Source organism: Hemicordylus capensis, chromosome 2 (assembly GCF_027244095.1).
Source record: "Hemicordylus capensis ecotype Gifberg chromosome 2, rHemCap1.1.pri, whole genome shotgun sequence".
NCBI lineage: Eukaryota > Metazoa > Chordata > Lepidosauria > Squamata > Cordylidae > Hemicordylus > Hemicordylus capensis.
Window position 1 is genome coordinate 256,102,399 of NC_069658.1, and position 21,253 is coordinate 256,123,651.

Here is a 21,253-nt window from a genome sequence, read left to right on the forward strand (position 1 = left end):
CAGAATAATTTAAAAACAAGTTTTAAAAAGCTGAGAAAGCCTGGTCAAAGAGATGTGTTTTCAGGTGTTTTCTGAAAATTGCCAGAGATGGGGAGGATCGTATCTCAGCAGGGAGCGCATTCCACAATCTCGGGGCAGCAGCCGAGAAGGCCCGTCTCTGTGTAGCCACCAAACGAGTTGGTGGGAACTGGAGTCAGACCTCCTCAAGTGACCTCAATGGCCGGTGGGGCTCATAGCGAAGAAGACGGTCTCTTAAATACCATATGCCTTTAGGCCTCAGAGAAGCCTCCGAGCCAAGATGGGTGAGTTGGAGTGCTTGGTTGCTACTGAAAGCATTAAAACTGAGGGCATATGGGAAACATGGTGGAATAGTGAGAACCAGTGGGAAACAGTTATTCTCGGATACAAACTCTATAGCAAGGACTGGGAGGGACGAACTGGGGCTGGAGTAGATCTGTATATTAAAGAAGGGATAGAATCTCACAAGCGAAAAAACCTAGGAACATCCTCCACAGAAACTCTTCAGATATCACCCTCTAGATCAAAATGCCCTCCAGATCAAAACATTGACAGTGACTGGGAGTTGCAGAAGAAAATCAAGGAGGCGTCAAAGAGAGACAATGCAGTAAGAATGGGTGAATTCAATTACCCACAGATTGATTGATTGATTGATTAAGTGCCGTCAGGTTGGTGTTGACTCTTAGCAACCACATAGATAGATTCTCTCCAGGATGATCTGTCTTCAACTTGGCCTTTAAGGTCTCTCAGTTGTGCATTCATTGCTGTTGTATTCGAGTCCATCCACCTTGCTGCTGGTTGTCCTCTTCTTCTCTTTCCTTCAACTTTCCCCAGCATTACAGACTTCTCAAGGGAGCTGGGTCTTCGCAAAAATGTATCCCAAGTATGATAGTTTGAGCCTGGTCATTTGTGCCTCGAGTGAAAATTCTGGATTGTTTTTTTCTGTGATCCATTTGTTTGTTTTCCTGGCTGTCCATGATATCCTCAAAAGTCTTCTCCAGCACCAAAGTTCAAAAGTGCCAATGCTTTTTCTATCTTGCTTCTTCGATGTCCAGCTTTCCCATCCATAGAGTGTCACAGGGAAAACCACTGTCTGAACTATGCTAATCTTTGTAGGTATAGACATGTCATGGCATCTAAACATCCTTTCCAAGGATATTGCCTTCACTGCAACCCTACCAAGTGCTAGTCTGCAGTGTATTTCTTGATTGCTGGATCCTTTACTGTTGACTGCCAATCCTAAAAGGCAGAAACGACCCACCACTTGAATGTCTTCATTGTCAATTCAGAGGCTGGTTGCTGTAACCGTTGTCATTAGTTTAGTCTTCTTTACATTTAGTTGTAGTACCATTTTTCACTGTGCTTCTTGACTTTCATTACTAGAGCTTGCAGATCATCCACATTCTCAGCTATCAGAGTGATGTCATCAGCATAGTGCAGGTTATTGATGTTTCTTCCTCCAACTTTAAAACCATGTTCACCTTCTTCCAATCCAGCTTCTCTCAGTATATGTTCAGCATATAAATTGAATAAAGAATGAGAAAGTATACAGCCTTGTCTTACTCCTTTGCCGATCTGGAACCAGTTTGTTTCACCAGGTTCTGTCTGGACTATGGCTTCCTGTCTGTATAGGTTTCTCATGAAAACAATGAGATGTTCTAGGATGCCCATTCTCCTAAGGATATTCCACAACTTGATATAGTCAATGCAATAGAAGGCTTTTTTGTAATCAATAATGCACATATTGACTTTTTTCTGGTATTCTTTGGCTTTCTCAATTTTCCAGCATGCATCAGCAATGATGTTCCTTGGCCTTTTCTGAAACCAGCTTGAACATCTGGCATTTCCCTTTCCACATAGGGCTCTAATCTGCATTGGATGATCCTTAGCATTATTTTGCTAGCATGTAAAATTAAGGATATTGTGCAATGGTTTGTGCAATCGGTTAAGTCTCCTTTCTTTGGTATGGCTATGTAGACCGACCTCTTCCAGTCTGTTGGCCACTGTGTCATTCTCCAAATTTGTTGGCAAGTTTGGTTAGAGCCTTGACTGATTCTTCTTCTGTTGCCTGCCATATTTCTGTAGCTATTCCATCAATTCCTGTAGCCTTCCAACTCGGAGTGCTGATCTAACTTCATCTTCCCTTCCTGTACTAGAGGTTCTTGCAAGTAGGGAATATCTTCTAGAGTCTCTTGGATGTTGATGTCCCTGATGTACAGAATTTCAGTATACTCCTTCCATCTCTGTTTGATCTTCTCTCAATCAGTTACTATCTGTCCTTTGGCATTCCTTAACATCTCTATTTGAGGTTGGAACGTCCCTCTGAGTTCAGCGATCTTTTGGAAAACTTTCTTTGTTTTTCCGTGCCTATTTTCAAAAGTATATAAGAACATAAGAAAAGCCCTGCTGGATCAGGACCAAGGCCAAACTAGTCCAGCATCCTGTTTCACACAGTAGCCCACCAGATGCTCCTGGAAGCCACAGGCAGGAGATGAGGGCATGCCCTCTCTCCTGCTGTTACTCCCCTGCAACTAGTACGCAGAGGCATCCTGCCTTTGAGGCTAGAGATGGCCTCTAGACCTCTAACTAGGAGCCGATGATAGACCTCTCCTCCATGAAGTCATCCAAACCCCTCTTAAAGCCATTCAGGTTGGTGGCTGTCACCACATCTTGTGGCAGAGAATTCTACAAGCAGATTATGCGTTGCGTAAAAAAGTAATTCTGTTTGTTGGTCCTAAATTTCCTGGCAATCAATTTCATGGGATGACCCGTGTTCTAGTGTTATGTGAGAGGGAAAAGAATTTCTCTTTCTCTACTTTCTCCACACCTCTATCATGTCTCCCAGCAGTCATCTTTTTTCTAAACTAAAAAGCCCCAGGTGTTGTAGCCTTGCCTCATAAGAAAGGTGCTCTAGGCCCCTGATCATCTTGGTTGCCCTCTGTTTCCTGTCTTTCAACCAGTTAGCAATCCACACATGTACTTATCCCCTTATCCCATGACTGCTAAGTTTCCTCAGGAGTCTTTGATGAGGAACTTTGTCAAAAGCTTTTTGGAAGTCCAGGTAGACTATGTCAACTGGATCACCTTGATCCACACACTCGTTGACACTCTCAAAGAAGTCCAAAAGGTTGGTGAGGCAAGATTTCCCTTTGCAGAAGATATGCTGGTTCACTCCCAGCAGGGCCTGTTCTTCTAGGTGCTTTACAATTTGATCCTTGAGGATGCTTTCCATCAATTTGCCTGGAATGGACGTTAAGCTAACCAGCCTGTAATTTCCCGGATCACCCCTGGATAAGTTATATATTTTAGCAAGGAGGTTGGCAATTTCACATTTGAGTTCTTTAAGGACTCTTGGATGGATGCCATCTGGCCCTGGTGATTGGTTTGTGGTTTTTTTTAGGTGATTTGTTAATTTTTAGTTTTTCCAGACAGTTTAGAACATCATCTCTTGTCACTTCTATCTGACTCAGTTCTTTAGCCTCCATCCCTAAAAAGCCTGGTTCAGGAACAGCTATATGCTCAGTATTCTCTACCATGAAGATGGATGCAAAGAACTCATTTAGCTTCTCTGCAACCTCCATATCCTCCTTAATAATCCCTTTCACTCCCTCATTGTCTAATGGTCCAACCACCTCCTTGGCAGGTTTCCTTCTTGTGATGTATCCCCCTTGATACTTTTGGCTAAATGTTCCTCAAACTCTCTTTTTGCCTCCCTTATTGTCACCTTGCATTTCTTTTGCCAGCGTTTGTGTTCCTTTCTGTTCTCTTCATTTGGACAGGCCTTCCAAATTTGGAAAGAAGTCTTCTTCCCTTTTATGGTTTCCATGACGGTACCTGTTAGCCATACTGGCATCCTCCTGAACTTAGTGGTACCTTTCCTCCTTTACAGATGTCATTGTAGTATTGCTCCTTGTCTCTTCTAACAGTTTTCTGAAATTCCCTATTAAGTTCCTTCCTGAGGTCTTTATCTTTCTTGACTTTGGCTTCTCTCCTCTTCTGGACAATTTCCACCGTCTGTTCTGACATCCATTTTCCTTTCTTCTGTTTCTTGGTCTTTGGCAGTCTCTTTTCATATTTACGTATCCTTAACAACTTCTTTGATTTCAATCCACAGTTCCTCTGGTTCCTTATCAATGAGATTCAGAACTTCAAAGCGGTTCCTGATGTTCTCCTTGAAAATGGTGCGTACGTTCTCAAAGTCATATCGTGAAAGCGGGATAGCTTTGTTTTTCTGCTTTAGCTTGACTTGGAACTTTTTATCTAGGCTTTTAGATGATTGTCTCCACTGCTGATTCTTGTATTTTGTACTGTTTTTAGGCTTGTGTTCTAATTTATTATTATATTTTATATTATATCTTCTAATACTTTTTAGCTTAATATTTTAATGTGTCTTTTTTATAATTGTGTTTTTAAATTTTATTATGAGCTTCCTTGGGATTTTCTTAATGAAAGGCAGGTTATAAATTTAACAATAAAAACAAACAAACTTGCACATGAGCAGTTCGTTATTGGTTCCACAATTGGGCCCCAGCCATGTCTTTGCTGTTATAACTGAACTCTTCCACCTCCTTGCACCAATTATGTAATCAATTTGATTTCTGTGTACTTCATCTGGTGGTGTACATGTGTATAGGTACCGCTTTGGTTGTTTGAAGAACGTGTTAGCAATGAAGAGATCATTGGCTTGGCAGAAACTAATAAGTTGTTCTCCTGCTTTGTTTCTGTTTCCTTTAGCATTTGAAATTAAATACATTTGTGGATCTTGACAATTAGATTGTGCATGCCATGTTTCAAATTATAGGCCCACGTTTATCAAATTTATAAGCGATAGAACTTTAAGCTTTATAATTAGAGAAACTTTTTTACAACTCATCTTAACAGTCCTCTCCCATAATTTTGGAAAGTAGAATTCTTGACTAATTATTGCATTCATTCTTGGTGAATGTGTGAAGTATGAAAAAGAAAAGGTTTCAAAAAAATAAATAAAATACCTACTAAAATTCTTAGCACTGATACTCGTCCTTGGCAACATGGCTAATACACAGGTGTAACTGTCTTTTCTTTTGTGCAGCCGATAAATATTTATATCTTTACCTGAGAGAGAAAGAAAATACATCAATAGAGAATACAGATTGCTCGTTAGAGCAGTACTAGCTTATGAGGAGCCACAGTGTTTTATAGGCTTAAATTACCCATCACCATCCCTTTCAATATGTTGGCAGATTCACATTACTGCTGCAAAGATCTGGGGGCCTGGATTCCATTACTGCTGCAGAGTTTTTATTGGGGGTATTCAAGTACCTCCTTTTGAGAAGGTGGTGTCCTCCCAGAGCCGGGCAGTCTTGGATGAAATGGATTATCTAGACCCATTTCAAACTGGCTTTCGGGCAGCTTATCAGGTGGAGACTGCTTTGGTTGGCCTGATGGATGATCTCCAAAGGGAAATTGAAAGAGGGAGTGTGACTCTGTTGGTTCATTTGGAGCTCTTGGTGGCTTTGGATACCATTGACCATGGTATCCTTCTGGATCGCCTACAGAGACTGGGTGTAGGGGGCACTGCTTTGCAGTGGTTCTGCTCATACTTCTCAGGCAGAGATCCCAAGATCTCTCTCTCGGGAGAGATCATTAGGGGATTTGGTGCAGGGTGTTATCTGTACACTGATAACACCCAAATCTACTACTCCATATCAGCTTCATCATGGAAGCACATAGCTTCCCAAAATGTCTGCCTTGAGGCAGTAATGGGCTGAATGAGAGATAACAACGTGAGACTGAATCCAAACATGATGGAAGTGCTCACTGTAGGAAGCCACAGTTCGGGAAATGGAATAGAGCTGACTGGATGGGGTTACACTCCCCCATAAGGAACACGATCACAGTTTGGGATTACTTCTGGACCCAGCCCTCTCTCTGATACCTTAGGTGGAGGTGGTGTTCAGGAGTGCATTCTATCAGCTTCAATTGGTCCGCCAAGTGCACTCTTTCCTGGAAGTGAGTTGCTATACAACAGTGGTGCACATGTTGGTAACCTCCAGGCTAGACTACTGCAATGCACTCTATGTGGGGCTGCCTTTGACCAGAAGCTGCAATTGGTGCAGAATACTGCTGCCATATTGGTCTCCAGGGTGTCCCATAGAGACCATATTTCTCCTTTTCTAAAAGAGCAACACTGGTTACCAATAGGTTTCCAAGAAAAATACAAAGTGCTGATTATTACCTATGATGTCCTTAATGGCTTGGGCCCACAGTATTTAAGAGAACGCCTTCTTGGTTATGAACCCCACCACCTATTAATATCTTCAGGGGAGGTTCATCTGAGGGTGCTGCCAGCTCGTTAGGTGGCGACTCAAAGGCCAGCCTTCTCTGCCATTGCCCCAGAACTGCAGAGTGCACTTCCTGCTCAGCTTAGATCTGCTCCAATCCTGTTGGCTTTTAGGAAACAACTAAATCACATCTCTTCAGCCAAGCTTTTAAGTTAGTTGGTGTGCTTTTATGGATATTTTAGTTTGATTTTTAAATATATTTTAACTGTTAAATTCTTGGTTTGTTTTATGCTGTAAACCACCTGGAGACTTTGGTAGTGAGCGGTATACCAATTTACTGAATAAATGAATGATTGAAAATAAGATGCCTTCTTGAAAAGGAAATTAAAGGCTTTTCCAATCCATAGCTATATTAAGAACAAGAAGTTCAACGAAGCAATACTCATTACATCAGCTTAAAATTAGGTTTTTGGCAGTTTTGTGGAACAATCTAACAGTGACCTCAAAAACAGCAAATAGATCTGACAATCCTTGCATTTTCATCATAGAGCAGCACAGCTTATACCTCCCATAGTCCATACAGCCATTCAGCCATGTGCTGCAGTGAGGACTGTCCTTACTACCTAATAGATACATAAATAACAAGTAAGAACTGATCAGCCTACTTTCCTTTCACTGTCTCTACATTTGGAATAAATTTGGTGTAACTTGAGGTCCACAAGTTAGATCTCTTGTGTCTCAAATGTTCATTTGTCCACCATCTTGGATTGGGGTGGATATCATCATTACAAACTGCACCATTGAGGTGACCCTGTTTGCCACTCAGTACAGGTGTTCTAAATTTGGTTCAGATCAGTTAGACAGTGCTCAAGTTAGTGCACTTGCAACTCAAAAGTTTATGCATCCGCCATCTTGAATCAGTGTGGATGACATCATCACAAACTATGCCATTGAGGTGTCCCAGTGTGTCACTCACTGCAACTGCACCTAATTTGGTTTAAATTGGTTAGACAGTCCACAATATAGCCCGCTTGAACCTCAGATGTTCATGCTGCTGCCATCTTGAATTTGAGTGGATGACATCATCACACACCACACCATTTGGGCATCCCTATGTGTTCCTATAGCTGTAGCAAATTTGGTTCAAATTGGTTAAGCGGTTCACAAGTTAGCTTGTGCCCCAAAAGTTTATGCATCCGCCATCTTGGATTGGGATGGATGACATCATCACAAACTACACCATTCAAGTGTCATTATGTGTCCCTACAACTGTACCCAATTTGGTTCCTATTGGTCCAGGCATTGAGAAGTTGATAGAAGGGGACACACACACATGGACACACACAGAGAATGCCGGGTGATCTCATAAGCCTATTGGAAAGCTGGCTAAAAATTCCCACGAGATTAAATGAGAAGGGCTGGATCTCTTCTTGATGATTTCTCCACTGACTGAACAAAGCAGCACCTTTCCAAGTGCTAATTGGTGTGGAGCATGCAGGCATGCAGGAGAGAGAAGAGGAGGAACAACATCCTCCCTCCCTCCCTCCCCCCCCCCCACCGCTCGGACTTTACATCCCCGCGGCTTCTCCTCCTCTTCTGCTGCTGCCGATATGGGACTTCCCTTCTTCTGCCTGGGCAGAGACAGAACGCGCGGGAGGCGCTTGGCCGCCTCACTTAGAGCACGCACAAAAGGCTTCTCAAAGCCTTTTTCAGCCAAGCAGGGAGAAGCCTTTTGCGTCTTGAATCAGTGTGGATGACATCATCACAAACTATGCCATTGAGGTGTCCCAGTGTGTCACTCACTGCAACTGCACCTAATTTGGTTTAAATTGGTTAGACAGTCCACAATATAGCCCGCTTGAACCTCAGATGTTCATGCTGCTGCCATCTTGAATTTGAGTGGATGACATCATCACACACCACACCATTTGGGCATCCCTATGTGTTCCTATAGCTGTAGCAAATTTGGTTCAAATTGGTTAAGCGGTTCACAAGTTAGCTTGTGCCCCAAAAGTTTATGCATCCGCCATCTTGGATTGGGATGGATGACATCATCACAAACTACACCATTCAAGTGTCATTATGTGTCCCTACAACTGTACCCAATTTGGTTCCTATTGGTCCAGGCATTGAGAAGTTGATAGAAGGGGACACACACACATGGACACACACAGAGAATGCCGGGTGATCTCATAAGCCTATTGGAAAGCTGGCTAAAAATTCCCACGAGATTAAATGAGAAGGGCTGGATCTCTTCTTGATGATTTCTCCACTGACTGAACAAAGCAGCACCTTTCCAAGTGCTAATTGGTGTGGAGCATGCAGGCATGCAGGAGAGAGAAGAGGAGGAACAACATCCTCCCTCCCTCCCTCCCCCCCCCCCACCGCTCGGACTTTACATCCCCGCGGCTTCTCCTCCTCTTCTGCTGCTGCCGATATGGGACTTCCCTTCTTCTGCCTGGGCAGAGACAGAACGCGCGGGAGGCGCTTGGCCGCCTCACTTAGAGCACGCACAAAAGGCTTCTCAAAGCCTTTTTCAGCCAAGCAGGGAGAAGCCTTTTGCGTCTTGAATCAGTGTGGATGACATCATCACAAACTATGCCATTGAGGTGTCCCAGTGTGTCACTCACTGCAACTGCACCTAATTTGGTTTAAATTGGTTAGACAGTCCACAATATAGCCCGCTTGAACCTCAGATGTTCATGCTGCTGCCATCTTGAATTTGAGTGGATGACATCATCACACACCACACCATTTGGGCATCCCTATGTGTTCCTATAGCTGTAGCAAATTTGGTTCAAATTGGTTAAGCGGTTCACAAGTTAGCTTGTGCCCCAAAAGTTTATGCATCCGCCATCTTGGATTGGGATGGATGACATCATCACAAACTACACCATTCAAGTGTCATTATGTGTCCCTACAACTGTACCCAATTTGGTTCCTATTGGTCCAGGCATTGAGAAGTTGATAGAAGGGGACACACACACATGGACACACACAGAGAATGCCGGGTGATCTCATAAGCCTATTGGAAAGCTGGCTAAAAATTCCCACGAGATTAAATGAGAAGGGCTGGATCTCTTCTTGATGATTTCTCCACTGACTGAACAAAGCAGCACCTTTCCAAGTGCTAATTGGTGTGGAGCATGCAGGCATGCAGGAGAGAGAAGAGGAGGAACAACATCCTCCCTCCCTCCCTCCCCCCCCCCCACCGCTCGGACTTTACATCCCCACGGCTTCTCCTCCTCTTCTGCTGCTGCCGATATGGGACTTCCCTTCTTCTGCCTGGGCAGAGACAGAACGCGCGGGAGGCGCTTGGCCGCCTCACTTAGAGCACGCACAAAAGGCTTCTCAAAGCCTTTTTCAGCCAAGCAGGGAGAAGCCTTTTGCGTGTGCGCACGCGCTCCCTCAGCTCTAAGCGAGGCGGCCAAGCGCCTCCCGCACGTTCTGTCTCTGCCCAGGTAGAAGAAGGGAAGAAGGGAAGTCCCTGCTCCCTTTGGCTTCTCCTCCTCTTCTGCTGCTGCTGCCGCCGCCTTTAGAGTTGCGTTACTTTGCAGCAAAGCCTTTTTCAGCAGGCTAGTAGCCAAAGCAGGGAAACAGATGGCAGGGCGATATCCTGCCCCCCGTCCCCGATTTCTCAGCAGAGGAGCAGCAGCCAAAGTGGGGAAATGGATGGCAGGGCGATATCCTGCTGCCCAATTACTACAGTACATACGGTCACTAAAGTGGAAAGCGTGGGAGGGGTGAGTAACCCCCCCGCCTTTAATGGAACCCCCCACCCCGGTGCCGGACCGCAGCTCTGCGGTTTTGTGCACACCCCTACAGCCAGGCACTGGAAACAACACACTTCATTCGTGAAGCATCTCTCAGCCCCCAGCCTGAGCCAAGGAGTTTTCAGACATATGTCTTGGCCTCTGTGACCCAGACTGGCTTCCTGCCTTGAACGCTGTTTTCCTGCCATTCCCTGCTCTATTCCCTGCTTGCACGCTGCCAGCTAAACTTCAAAACCGGACAGACCAGCTGCTGACAGCAGACCCGAGGGCGAGGGACTGGGTGCCTGCCTGTCTGCTACTCCTTCTGCTACCCCGCCCATTTGTTATCTGCCCCCCAGGACAGGCTGCTGTACTGTGGTGAGGCTTTGTAGGACTGGGGCCCGGGGGTGACCTGGCAGTTTCCTGCACTCCATCTGCCTAGAGCTACCTGCTCAGGGTTATTTAGGGTGATGCCAGTGGCGATGGGCCGGCTACTGGTGGGGTCGCCGTTGTGGGGGAGCCACTTTGGGAGATAGCGATGGCAAGGGTCAGGCATCCTGGCCCAAAGTGTGGGGGGGGATTTAGTAGTTTGGCTTCTGTTTTTAATTGAGACCTGGGTGAGATTGTTTTATAATTTGTCTGGGTTTGGCTGGAGATGAGGAAACAAAGGGCATATCCACGGATTATGGGGTGGCAATTCCGCTGCTGCTGGTGAACAGAAGAAGTAACATTGGCAGGTCAGCAGATCATTACAGGGGAAGGGGGATCAGAAATCTAATAGCTGTTTTCCTTTCCAGCTGCTCTGCCATCTCTTTGATCTCGGGGAGCAGTGCCAACCACCCTTGGAATCTCACCTTGCTCCTTTGTAATGCCAGGTCAGTCCAGAACAAATCAGAAACTATTCATGATCTGGATGCAGGAGCCGACCTGGTTTGTATTATGGACACATGGTTGGGGGAGGTTGGTGGCTCAGTTTGGTCCCAGCTTCTCCCTCCAGGGTTGAGGAGCCGGTGAGGGACTGCGGATGGGGAGGTGGAGTGGCTGTGGTCTATAAGAATAACATCTCCCTTACCAGGATCCCTGTTGAAGTGTGTGTACCTATGTGTGTACCTATGTTTGGGGACCAGAGATAGATTGGGACTTCTGTTGGTATATTGATTGCCCCTCTGCTCAACAGAGTCCCTGAGCTGATGGACTTGGTTTCAGGCTTGGTGTTGGAGTCCCCCAGGCTTGTGGTGCTGGGGAACTTCGAGGTTAATTTCAGGACCAATTTGTCCAGGTGCTCAGGAGTTCATAGTGGCCATGACACCTGTGGGCCTATCCCAAGTGGTCTCAAGACTGACACACATTGCTGGTCACATACTTGATTTGGTCTTTCACTCTGATCTGGATGGTGTTCCGTGGGTGGAGACTTCTGAGATTTCCCCATTGTCATGGATGGACCACCATCTGGTTAAGGATGGACTCACAATCACTTCCCACCTTTGCAGGGCTGAAGGGCCTATTAGGATGGTCCACCCAAGAAGGTTATTGGATCCAATAGGATTCCCGGAAGCCTTGAAGGAATTTAGCATTGGCTCTGCCAGCGATCTTCTTGATGCTCTGGGGGAGAACTGGAACAGCAAACTCATTTGGGCAGTAGACATTATTGCTCCTAAACATCCTCTCCGACCTGCTGCGAAATCCTGACCAGGGTGATATTCCATGGGTGGGGACTCCTGAGATTTCCCCATTGTCATGGACAGATCACCATCTGGTTAAGGTTGGACTCACAATCACTTCCCACCTTCACAGATCTGAAGGGCCTATTAGGATGGTCCACCCAAGAAGGGTGGATCCAATTGGATCCAATTGGAAGCCTTGGAGGGATTTAGTGTTGGCTCTGCTGGCTATCCTGTTGATGCTCTGGTGGAGAACTAAGTGAGCAAACTCACTCAGGCAGTAGACATGATGGCTCCTAAGCATCCTCTCCGACCCCCTGCAAAATTGTCCCCTTGGTATACAGAAGAACTATGGGGGCTAAAGTGGCAAGATAGACAACTGGAGCACTAGTGGAGAAAGACTTGACTAGATTCTGACAGACTGCAATATAGAGTACATTTGAAGATCTATGCTCAGGCAATATGTATGGCAAAGAAGCGATTCTTTTCTGCCCATATTGCATCTGCAAATTCATGTCCAGTGGAGTTGTTCAGGGTTGTGAGAGGGCTACTATGTGCCCCTCCTCCTTTCAGTCAGAATCTGGAACCATCTATTACCCACTGTGACGTGTTTAATAAATTCATTGTGGGGGAATTCTCTCGTATTTGTGCTGATTTAGACTCAGTCTCCACAACTTCTCCAGTGTCTGATGGGGAAGTGTCCAGTGACTCCTCTTGTGTGGTTAGGTTGGATCAGTTACTGTTTGTGACTCCTGAGTGTTGGAAGTGAAGGACTCTGCACTGCCTCATGCCTCAGTGACAGAGGTGGACAGACTAGTGAGTCAGAGGGCTAGAGGGGTCAAGACATTAGTCATTCCTCCTCTCTACTGCTCTCTACATATCGCTTTGATATGTAGATTGCTACTCTCAGGGACTTCCTTCCTTCCTGCCTCCCTTTCTTCCTCCCTCCCTTCTTCCCTCTCTTCTCCCTGTCACACACACTTGCCTCTCTCTCTCTGCACCATGTGTGCGGAGATGCAGACATCTCTCTGCATCTAGCTAGAGGTTCTATCTCTCCACTTTCCTATCTAGAATGGAGTTCTCCAATAAAGACTCCTCATTTTGATTTGAAACAATGAACTGGCTCCAGATTTCTTTTTGGCTCTTACCAGACATGCATGCCTGGGTAGACTCTGCTGTGTTTTGCCTCTGAGCACTCTGCTGAAATAGAAGGGTATCTCTTACCAGAGAGAATTCCCAACAGATTATGGGACCCAGAGCCTTGAGCTGCGTGTACTTCAACTAAAGTTTGTTCCTGGAGATCTTGTGAGATCTAGCCGCGGGCACTTTGAATTGCTGCTCTACAGCTGCCCTTTATGGAGCACAGTGAGGATGGCTACCTACCTAGAAGGAGAGCTTAGACTGACTGTCCTGAACCCAGACAATCATTCGGAATGGTGAATTTGACTGCGGCTTGCATTACGAGCTGAAGGACTGCAGAAGGTCACTGAAGAAGCTGCTCCCATGTATGGAAACACAGCTGCAAAGAAAGCTGCTAAGGAGGTGTGGGAACTGAAGGATGCTAAGGCGTAAGTCCTCATCATTACTTCTTTGAGTAAGCATTATCTTTCTACCATAAGTGAACTTGGGACCTCAAAGGAAATGCTGAGCAAGTTAGATTCCTTGCATCTGAAAAAGGGGTGGGCATACACCTTTAATTTGAAAAAGAAAATGCAGAATCTCCAGTATAAGGAGGGCAACTGTTTTGGCAGCCATGTAGGAGAACTACGGGACTATTTTGCAGAATTTAAAGCTGCAAGAGAGGAATTTACAGAGAATCAGAAATTGGAAGCTCTGTTTCTAAGCATGCCTCCCAGTTATAGTAATATAATCGGGCAATTGGAAACCCACACTGCTCTAACTTATGAGAAAGCAGTGGAAACTATTTCTGCTGAAGCAAGCAGAAGGCAAGTTTTGAGTTCTCGCTATGATGATGAATTGGCAAGCAACTTTGCTCTTAAGGTGACATTTGGCCATACCAGAAAAAACCCAAGGTGGGAAGGGAATGCTGTGAGAGGAAATCGCAAAGGCCCCCATCAGCATACAAAAAGCTCTGGCTCTGTTACCAAGGGAACACCATCCAGAGGGAGAGGTCACATGACCGTTGGCAGGGAGACTGCTCCTGGAATGTCTGGAATGAGGCCAACTGGCACTAATGCATTTAGATGTTTTCTGTGCAACCAATCCAGCCACAAGGTGACAAACTGTCCCAAGAATCAGACAAGAAAAACTGATTTTACTGAAAGAGATTCAAATCACAACTATAGTGTGTCCTTATTGCAAGGAGATGCAGGATTCATTTTAGACAGTGGATCCACAATTCCCATCTCAAATCACCTGGATTTCTATACTGAACAGCCTAACCTACTTCACAGGGTTGTTGTGAAATAGAAACTTAAGTATGTAGTACACTGCTCTGGGCTCCTTGGAGGAAGAGCAGGATATAAATGTAATCTATCTATCTATCTATCTATATAATTCTCCTGGGTGTGCCAGGGAAAAATGCGTCCCGGCAGCCCAGCTGATTGGCTGGGCTGCGGGGGCGCCTGATTGGCTGGCGCACCCAGGAGAACAGCGGTGGCGGCGGCCATGGCCGGGGAGCCAGACGGCCCGGCCGCGGAGGCGAGGCGGCGGGCCTGGTCGGGCCCGGCCTGGCCCGGCCGCGGAGGCGAAGCGGCGGGCTGGGCCTGGCCGTGGACATGAGGTGGTGGGACTGGCTGGGCCGGGCCCAGCCACGGACGTGAGGCGGCGGGACTGGCCGGGTCGGGACTGGCCGGGACTGGCCGCTGAGGCGAGGGCTGGCGGCGGCGGCCGCACTCGGCCCGGCCGCGGTGGCGGCCATGGCCGGGGAGCCAGGAGGGCTTGGCCATGGAGGCGAGGCAGCGGCCCTGGCCAGGCCCGGCCGTGGAGGAGAGGCGGCGGGCCTGGCTGCGCCACAGGCCAGGCAGTGGCGGTGGGCCAGGCCGCGGTGCGGGCCAGGCTGCGGCGGGCCCCAGCCCGGCCACAGATGTGAGGCGGCAGGGGCGGCCCGCCCCGCCCGACAGCACAGTAGTGGTGGTGCGGTGGGGTGGGGGCGGCCTGGCCCGGCGGCGGCAGCGGAACTCAGCACTCGGCCGGCCGCGGGACTCAGCACTGGCCCGGCCACGGCGGTGGGACTTGGCGGCGGGCCAGGCGGCGGCGGGCCCCAGCCCGCCCGACAGCGCAGTAGTGGACAGCCCGGCACTCAGACTGGCCGCGGCAGCGGCACTCAGGTCAGCTAGTTATATATATATATTCCTGAAGAGATTGCTCATTTGGGTAATAATACTACAATTAAAGCAAAGAGGAAAGGTGAAGAAATTGTCAAGGTCTGGCCCAAGGCCAGCGAAGTACACGGCTCGGCTGCTTGCTGTGGGTGAATGACAATTGTTGAAACTCAGCAATGAGTGGGAGGCAGAGGCTCCAATTTATGGAGCCAGTTGAAAGCTCCCAGGTGTCAGGATTTACGGCTTGTCAGTCTTCGATAACAGGCGCTTGCTCCTCCGCACCGCCTCCAGTTGTGACCTGCGTTTGAAACACCTGCGTTGCTGTGGCGTCGGTGGAGCTCCAATGCCTAAATCATCCCCCAATTGGTCGCTGACATTTTCTGCTGGTTCAGGCTGTTGAGTCTGTTCTGAACCGTCAGCTAATTCCACTGCAGTCGGGCTCTGCCCTTCACACATTCCAGACTCGGGTGAAATGCCGACAGCTTCCCTTTCTTCCTCGCTGTCAGAGCTAGGGGACATGACAGAAATTTTGTATTGCAAGTTACCAGGTGGATCCATTAATGAATTTCTAGCGAAAGATGTTTTGTATATCCTTGATTTCTCAGCTCCTTGCTTTCATTATCCAAGCTAGAGAAACAAGGCTATGAACTATATATTAGAAATGGACAACGTGTTGTTTCCCAGAATGGAGAGGTCTGCCTTGAAAGTACTGAATGCAAAGGCCTGTACAATGTGCAGGAGCAACCTGTATCAAAGACAGACAGAGAAAAACCAGCTTGGTCCAAACCTGAAGCATGTCAGCCTTATGAAGTGAACCTTATGTGGTCATGCTCACATGAGAACTGCTTGCAACTGTGGCATAGACATTTAGGTAACAGGAGCTATGAGCCAATCCAGAACATGAAGGAAAGGGGATTAACTAATGGCATTGATTTTACACCATTTGACATTGTGACTAACTGTGTTTGTTGTCTTGAGTCCAAAACAGTTAATAACCCACTCCTAAGCAGAGTAAAAAGAAGACACGAAGACCCCTAGAGCTGATCAATATATGCGGACCACTACCAGTGACAATAGGTAATATCACATACTTCCTAATGTTTACTGATGATGATTCATGATATACAGTTTGTCTTTCTATTAAAGGAGAAATCACAGATGCTTGAGAAACTCCAGGACTATGTGGCCATGGTGAGCAGCAAATCGGAGTGGAAGCCAAAGTTCCTGTGTACAGACAACGGAGGAGAGTATATGTTCAGAGCCATGCAGCATTTCCTGAGAGAACTTGGAATCCTGCATCAAACCACAGTAGCTTACAACCCATCTCAGAATGGAGTGTCAGAGAGAAAGAATAAAAGTCTTCTAGATATGGTAAGATGCATGCTTGCTGATGCATACCTCCCACAGAAACTCTGAGGAGAAGGCATCATGACTGCTACATATATACAAAACAGAATGCACACAAAGGCTGTAGGAACAACACCATATGAACTTTGGCATGGCCATAAGCTGTCCATGATGCATTTTCATGTCTTTGGATGCACGGCTTACTCATACATCCCAAAGGAAAAAATAACTAAGTTAGGAGCTAGGGCCACAAAAGAGATTTTTGTAGGCTACTCAATGTAATCCAAAGGCTACAGAATTCTGGATCCTGACACCAACAAGATAACCATGAGCAGATCAGTGTATTTGTCGTAGATCTGTTGGCACGGCTGACCCAACATGATTTACGATCCCTTCAGCTCTACTTCTGTGAGTTAAATAGAAAGTCTGGAGATAAGAGTAGCAGCTTAGCTGCACAAATGAAAACAAAAAATGGCTCACAAAGATAAAGTAGTATAAACAAAATAGTCCCTTGAAATTAAATTAGGTACCCCCCTCTATGATAACTGAGTAATAACTGAAATAAAGGAGCAAGGAATGAACAGAACAAGGACAGGCTGAAACAAGAAAGGTTGAATGATTCTAAGTAAGAAGAACACTGTCTGCGGAAAGCAACGTTGCTGAAAGTACTGCCCCAGGAAGAGCATCTGCTTCATATAGGGCTCAAGATAACCAATCAGGCTTTCCTGACTCAGCATTTCTATTTCCCCTCCTGTGAGATCTTGCACATGCGTGTCTCCCACTAAGCCTTTCTCTTGAGACGTGTTCTTAACACAGATGAAATTCCAGCTTCCTCCTGATCAATCTCTTCAGCCCTCATCTCTGTCAGCTGTTTTGTCTGCTGCCGTTCCACCCCAGCTTCAGAATCTGTTCTCACAGCCAAGTCTTGCTGTGCTTCTGAGCATGCTCGGCCAACCAAGTCCTTTCCCTCCTCCTCTGACTCTTCTGACTCAGAGGTCTGGGCCATGACAGTATTTTGATGAAAATGAAAGAGCTGAGTCTTCAGTGGGGGCCTACACCGAAGCAAGTGACCAGACCAAACACCCTGACAACAATTTTATGCTGGGCCATAGGGTGCAGTGAGTTGTACTTTCCTGCAGATAATTAAAAAACAATATAACATGCACACACACCTTGGCCAGGAAATCTCCTCCTAATAGTTTTGCTAATCAATTCAAAATTCAACTACGCACTAGATTCCCCCAAATGTTCTGTTAATATCCCTGGGATATACGTGAGGTAGTCTGCTTCAATAAGATAATTCAGCAGCAAGGTCTACTGATGCTTTGGGGAGACCTGCAAAGTGGCAATATGAGGAGGAAAATGGCAGCTTGCCTGCTCTAAAGCTCTGGTGCAGGCTTCGCACTTGACATTTCACTTCTCATGAGGCACAACCCCACAGGTAGGAATGCAGAGAGATACTTCCTTCCACTGCAGAATGTGAAAGACATGCTTTGGTGGGTGGTAGGTGGAAATTTAACTTTCTCTCACCTCCCTCCCGCTTGTCCCCTCCAGATCGAAGCTAAAGTGACAGGATGGGTTTGCGGGAGGGAGTTGCATTGTTCCCTGTGGTGAGTTATCCCTGTGGCAAGTTGGCCACGTCCAATTGGCTGGCAGTGAGTTGGCCACGGCTATTTGGCTGTGGTGAGTTGTCCCATTCCCCACCTTCTTCTGCACGATCCCCACCACATATTAAAATCATAGAGAGTTCCAATAATAAGATCATTTGGGATGCAGAAAAAGCAGTTATAATACAACAGAATGCATACCTTAGAAAACAAAGAGGATTGAAATAAGAGATATTATTGATGGAGATTTCCAAAAAAGAAAGAGAGCTCTTATTTATTAAGGATAAGCAAGAGCCTATTCAAGTTATTAAAATGCTTCAACAACAAGTTTCTATGTTGGTATTAAATGTAATTGAATGGAATTTAAAGTATGTGAAGCAGAAATCATTTGAATTAGCAAACAAACCAAGCAAGTTATTGGCTTGGAAAATTAGAAGTGAGTGAAATAATAAGTACATATCCAAGATATCTACCAAAAAATGGACTTTCTTATGATGAAAGGGAAATAAAAAGGGAATTTTTCAGATATTATTCAGAATTATACAAAGGAAATAGAGTAGATGATATAAAAATTGATAAATTCTTGAAGACGCAAAATATTCGCCAACTTACTAAGGATCATATAGAAATTATGAATGCACCGATATCATTATTGGAAGCAATAATTCAAAGTAAAGTTAATAAAGTACCTGGACTGAATGGTCTGTCAGCTTTGTATTACAAAACCTTTAAAGATCAACTATTACAGCCTTTTCAATGGACGATGAATGATATTTTGCAAAAAGGAAATATGCCAGAGTCTTGGAAATATGCCAATAGTGCAGTAATTCCAAAACCTGATCAAGATTTAACGCAAGTTAAGAGTTACAGACCAATTTCACTGTTAAATAAATGCTCTTGTCCTGCTTGCTGTAGACTGTTTGCTATCAGGGGCTGAACTCACTCTAATTGTGTTCAGATATACAGCACCTGGCCCAACTGCCTGATTGGTGTGGGTGTGAGACACACCCATTGGGCTTCTGAGATCTTGGCCTTTATTAGAGTGGACTGCAGCCAGAGGCACAGCTGCTGGCACAGGCCACCTGCAGGTGGCCAGCCCTTGGAGGTGGGACTGAGGGTTGGGGCCAACATACTAACCTGAATGGCTAGAAAAGATTCTTGCTCACTTCACTGTTGGTGAGATTGGGTCAAAGTAGTTGTAATGTGTTTGGGTTCATCTATAGATAGAGAGACAGGGGGCGCCTTGGTTGAATGTGGGGCAGCTATTCCAGTGGACGTGGGGAATAGAAGAAGTAAATGTGAACAGGGATAGCAAACAGGACATAGGAGTTTTGCTGGAGTTTAGCGGGAAGTGTGCAGGGGAGCCTGGAACAAGCCCCTGCGATCACAAGGATCACAAGGAGACTGGTGGAGAAGAGAACGTAAGTACATATCCCTCCCTCGTATCCCTCATATTTTTGGGAAAGGCTATTTGGACAGTTAAATAGCTGACCATTACAGCTGAGACCTATCCTAGTAAACTATCTAATAAACGGACAATAAGCTCCCTAAATACTGTAAAGAGCCAACTAAAACAGTATGAAGATAGAAGGTCAGCAGGGGAAGGGGCACTTCCCAGTGTATTGCACAGAGTGCCACATGTACGACTATTTGCCCCATGGGCAGAAGCCATGGGTGTGTGCTCAGTGCAAGGAGCTCCTGGCTCTCAGGGAACAAATCCGTTCCCTCGAGACCAAGGTGGCAGATCTGGAGAAGCTCAGGGAGACAGAGAGGCATGTAGATGAGACCTTCAGGGATGTGATAGAGGCATCCCACTCCAGGGCTGGTAGCTCCTCTGCTGTCAGGGAGAATGAAGGTCTGGGGCGAGGAGAACATCGGTCTGAGGAAGAGGGAAATGCTCCTTTAGAAGGGACCCCTTCCATGGATGATGAGCCCATATCCTCTTGCACAGGGGATACTCCTCTGGGGGGTGGGGGCCTCCTTGTAGTTGGTGATTCGATCATTAGGGGGATAGAGAGAGGGGTTTGTGACCCGCGTGTTGACCGCACGGTGACTTGCCTGCCTGGTGCGAAGGTTGCGGACATTACGCAGCATCTAGACAGGCTCCTAGGCAGTGCTGGGGAGGAGACAGCTGACGTGGTGCATGTCGGCACCAACAATGTGGGGAAATGCAGTCGGGAGGTCCTGGAAGCCAAACTTAGGCTGATAGGTAGCATTTTGAAATCCAGGACCCCCAAGGTAGCATTCTCAGAAATGCTACCTGTTCCACATGCAAGTACAGTGAGACAGGCAGAGCTGAGGGGTTTCAATGCGTGGATGAGACGTTGGTGCTGAGAGGAGGGGTTTAGATTTGTTAGGCACTGGGACACATATTGGGGCAAGCAAGGCCTGTACAAAAGGGATGGGCTGCACTTGAACCAAGATGGTACCAGACTGCTGGCGCTTAAAATCAAAAAGGTTGCAGAGCAGCTTTTAAAATGACACCTGGGGAATGGCCAATGGGAGCTGGGCAGTATCCCATTTGGCAAAAGCCATTCTTTAAAGTGTGAGGCTGCAAAGAATTCAAATAAAACAGATGGGGACGGAGCAGAACTGCATAAAGAGCAGACGGGAGGCTGTGCCAGCAGGTCAAAGAGTCAAAGGAATAGCATACATCAGGGGAAAGATTCAGTGTATAGGTGCTTGTATGCCAATGCCAGAAGCCTCCGAGCCAAGATGGGTGAGCTGGAGTGCTTGGTTGCTAATGCAGAAATAGACATAGTGGGCATAACAGAAACATGGTGGAACAGTGAGAACCGGTGGGACACTGTTATCCCTGGGTATAAACTCTATAGGAAGGACAGGGAGGGGTGCCTTGGAGGAGGGGTAGCACTGTATGTTAAAGAAGGGATAGAATCTAACAAGGTAGAAAACCTAGGTGGACTGGAGTCTTCCACAGAAACCCTGTGGGTGACTATACAAGGCAGGAAAGGAATCGTGCTACTGGGGATGTGCTATTGCCCTCCGGATCAAAATGCCGACAGTGACTGGGAGTTGCAGGAGGAAATCAGGGAGGCGTCAAGGAGAGGCAGGGCTGTAATTATGGGTGATTTCAACTACCCACACATAGACTGGGTAAATTCACATTCAAGTCAGGACAAAGAGGTCAAATTTCTCGATACGCTAAATGACTGTGCCTTAGAACAGTTGTTCATGGAACCGACCAGAGAGAACGTGACCTTGGATCTAATTCTGAGTGACACCCAGGACCTGGTGCGTGATGTCAGTGTCATCGACCCTTTAGGGAACAGTGACCACAGTGCCATCAAATTCAGCATACAT

General features: G+C 46.4%; 1 protein-coding gene across 6 annotated transcripts in view; it reads right to left on the minus strand.

Moving 5' to 3' along the window:
- LOC128347157 (uncharacterized) overlaps positions 1-21,253 on the minus strand; it is a 67,994-nt gene that overhangs the window by 15,479 nt on the left and 31,262 nt on the right. For 4 of the 6 annotated variants that reach the window (XM_053301361.1, XM_053301360.1, XM_053301362.1 and 1 more), the window contains exon 4: positions 5,014-5,112. The exons of 1 other annotated variant lie outside the window; for it this stretch is intronic. In XM_053301361.1, coding sequence (XP_053157336.1) covers positions 5,014-5,112 — 99 coding nt within the window. Of the gene's footprint in view, positions 1-5,013; positions 5,113-15,141; positions 15,487-21,253 lie in introns of those variants that run through there. One more of the 6 variants, XM_053301363.1, reaches the window with a different exon arrangement.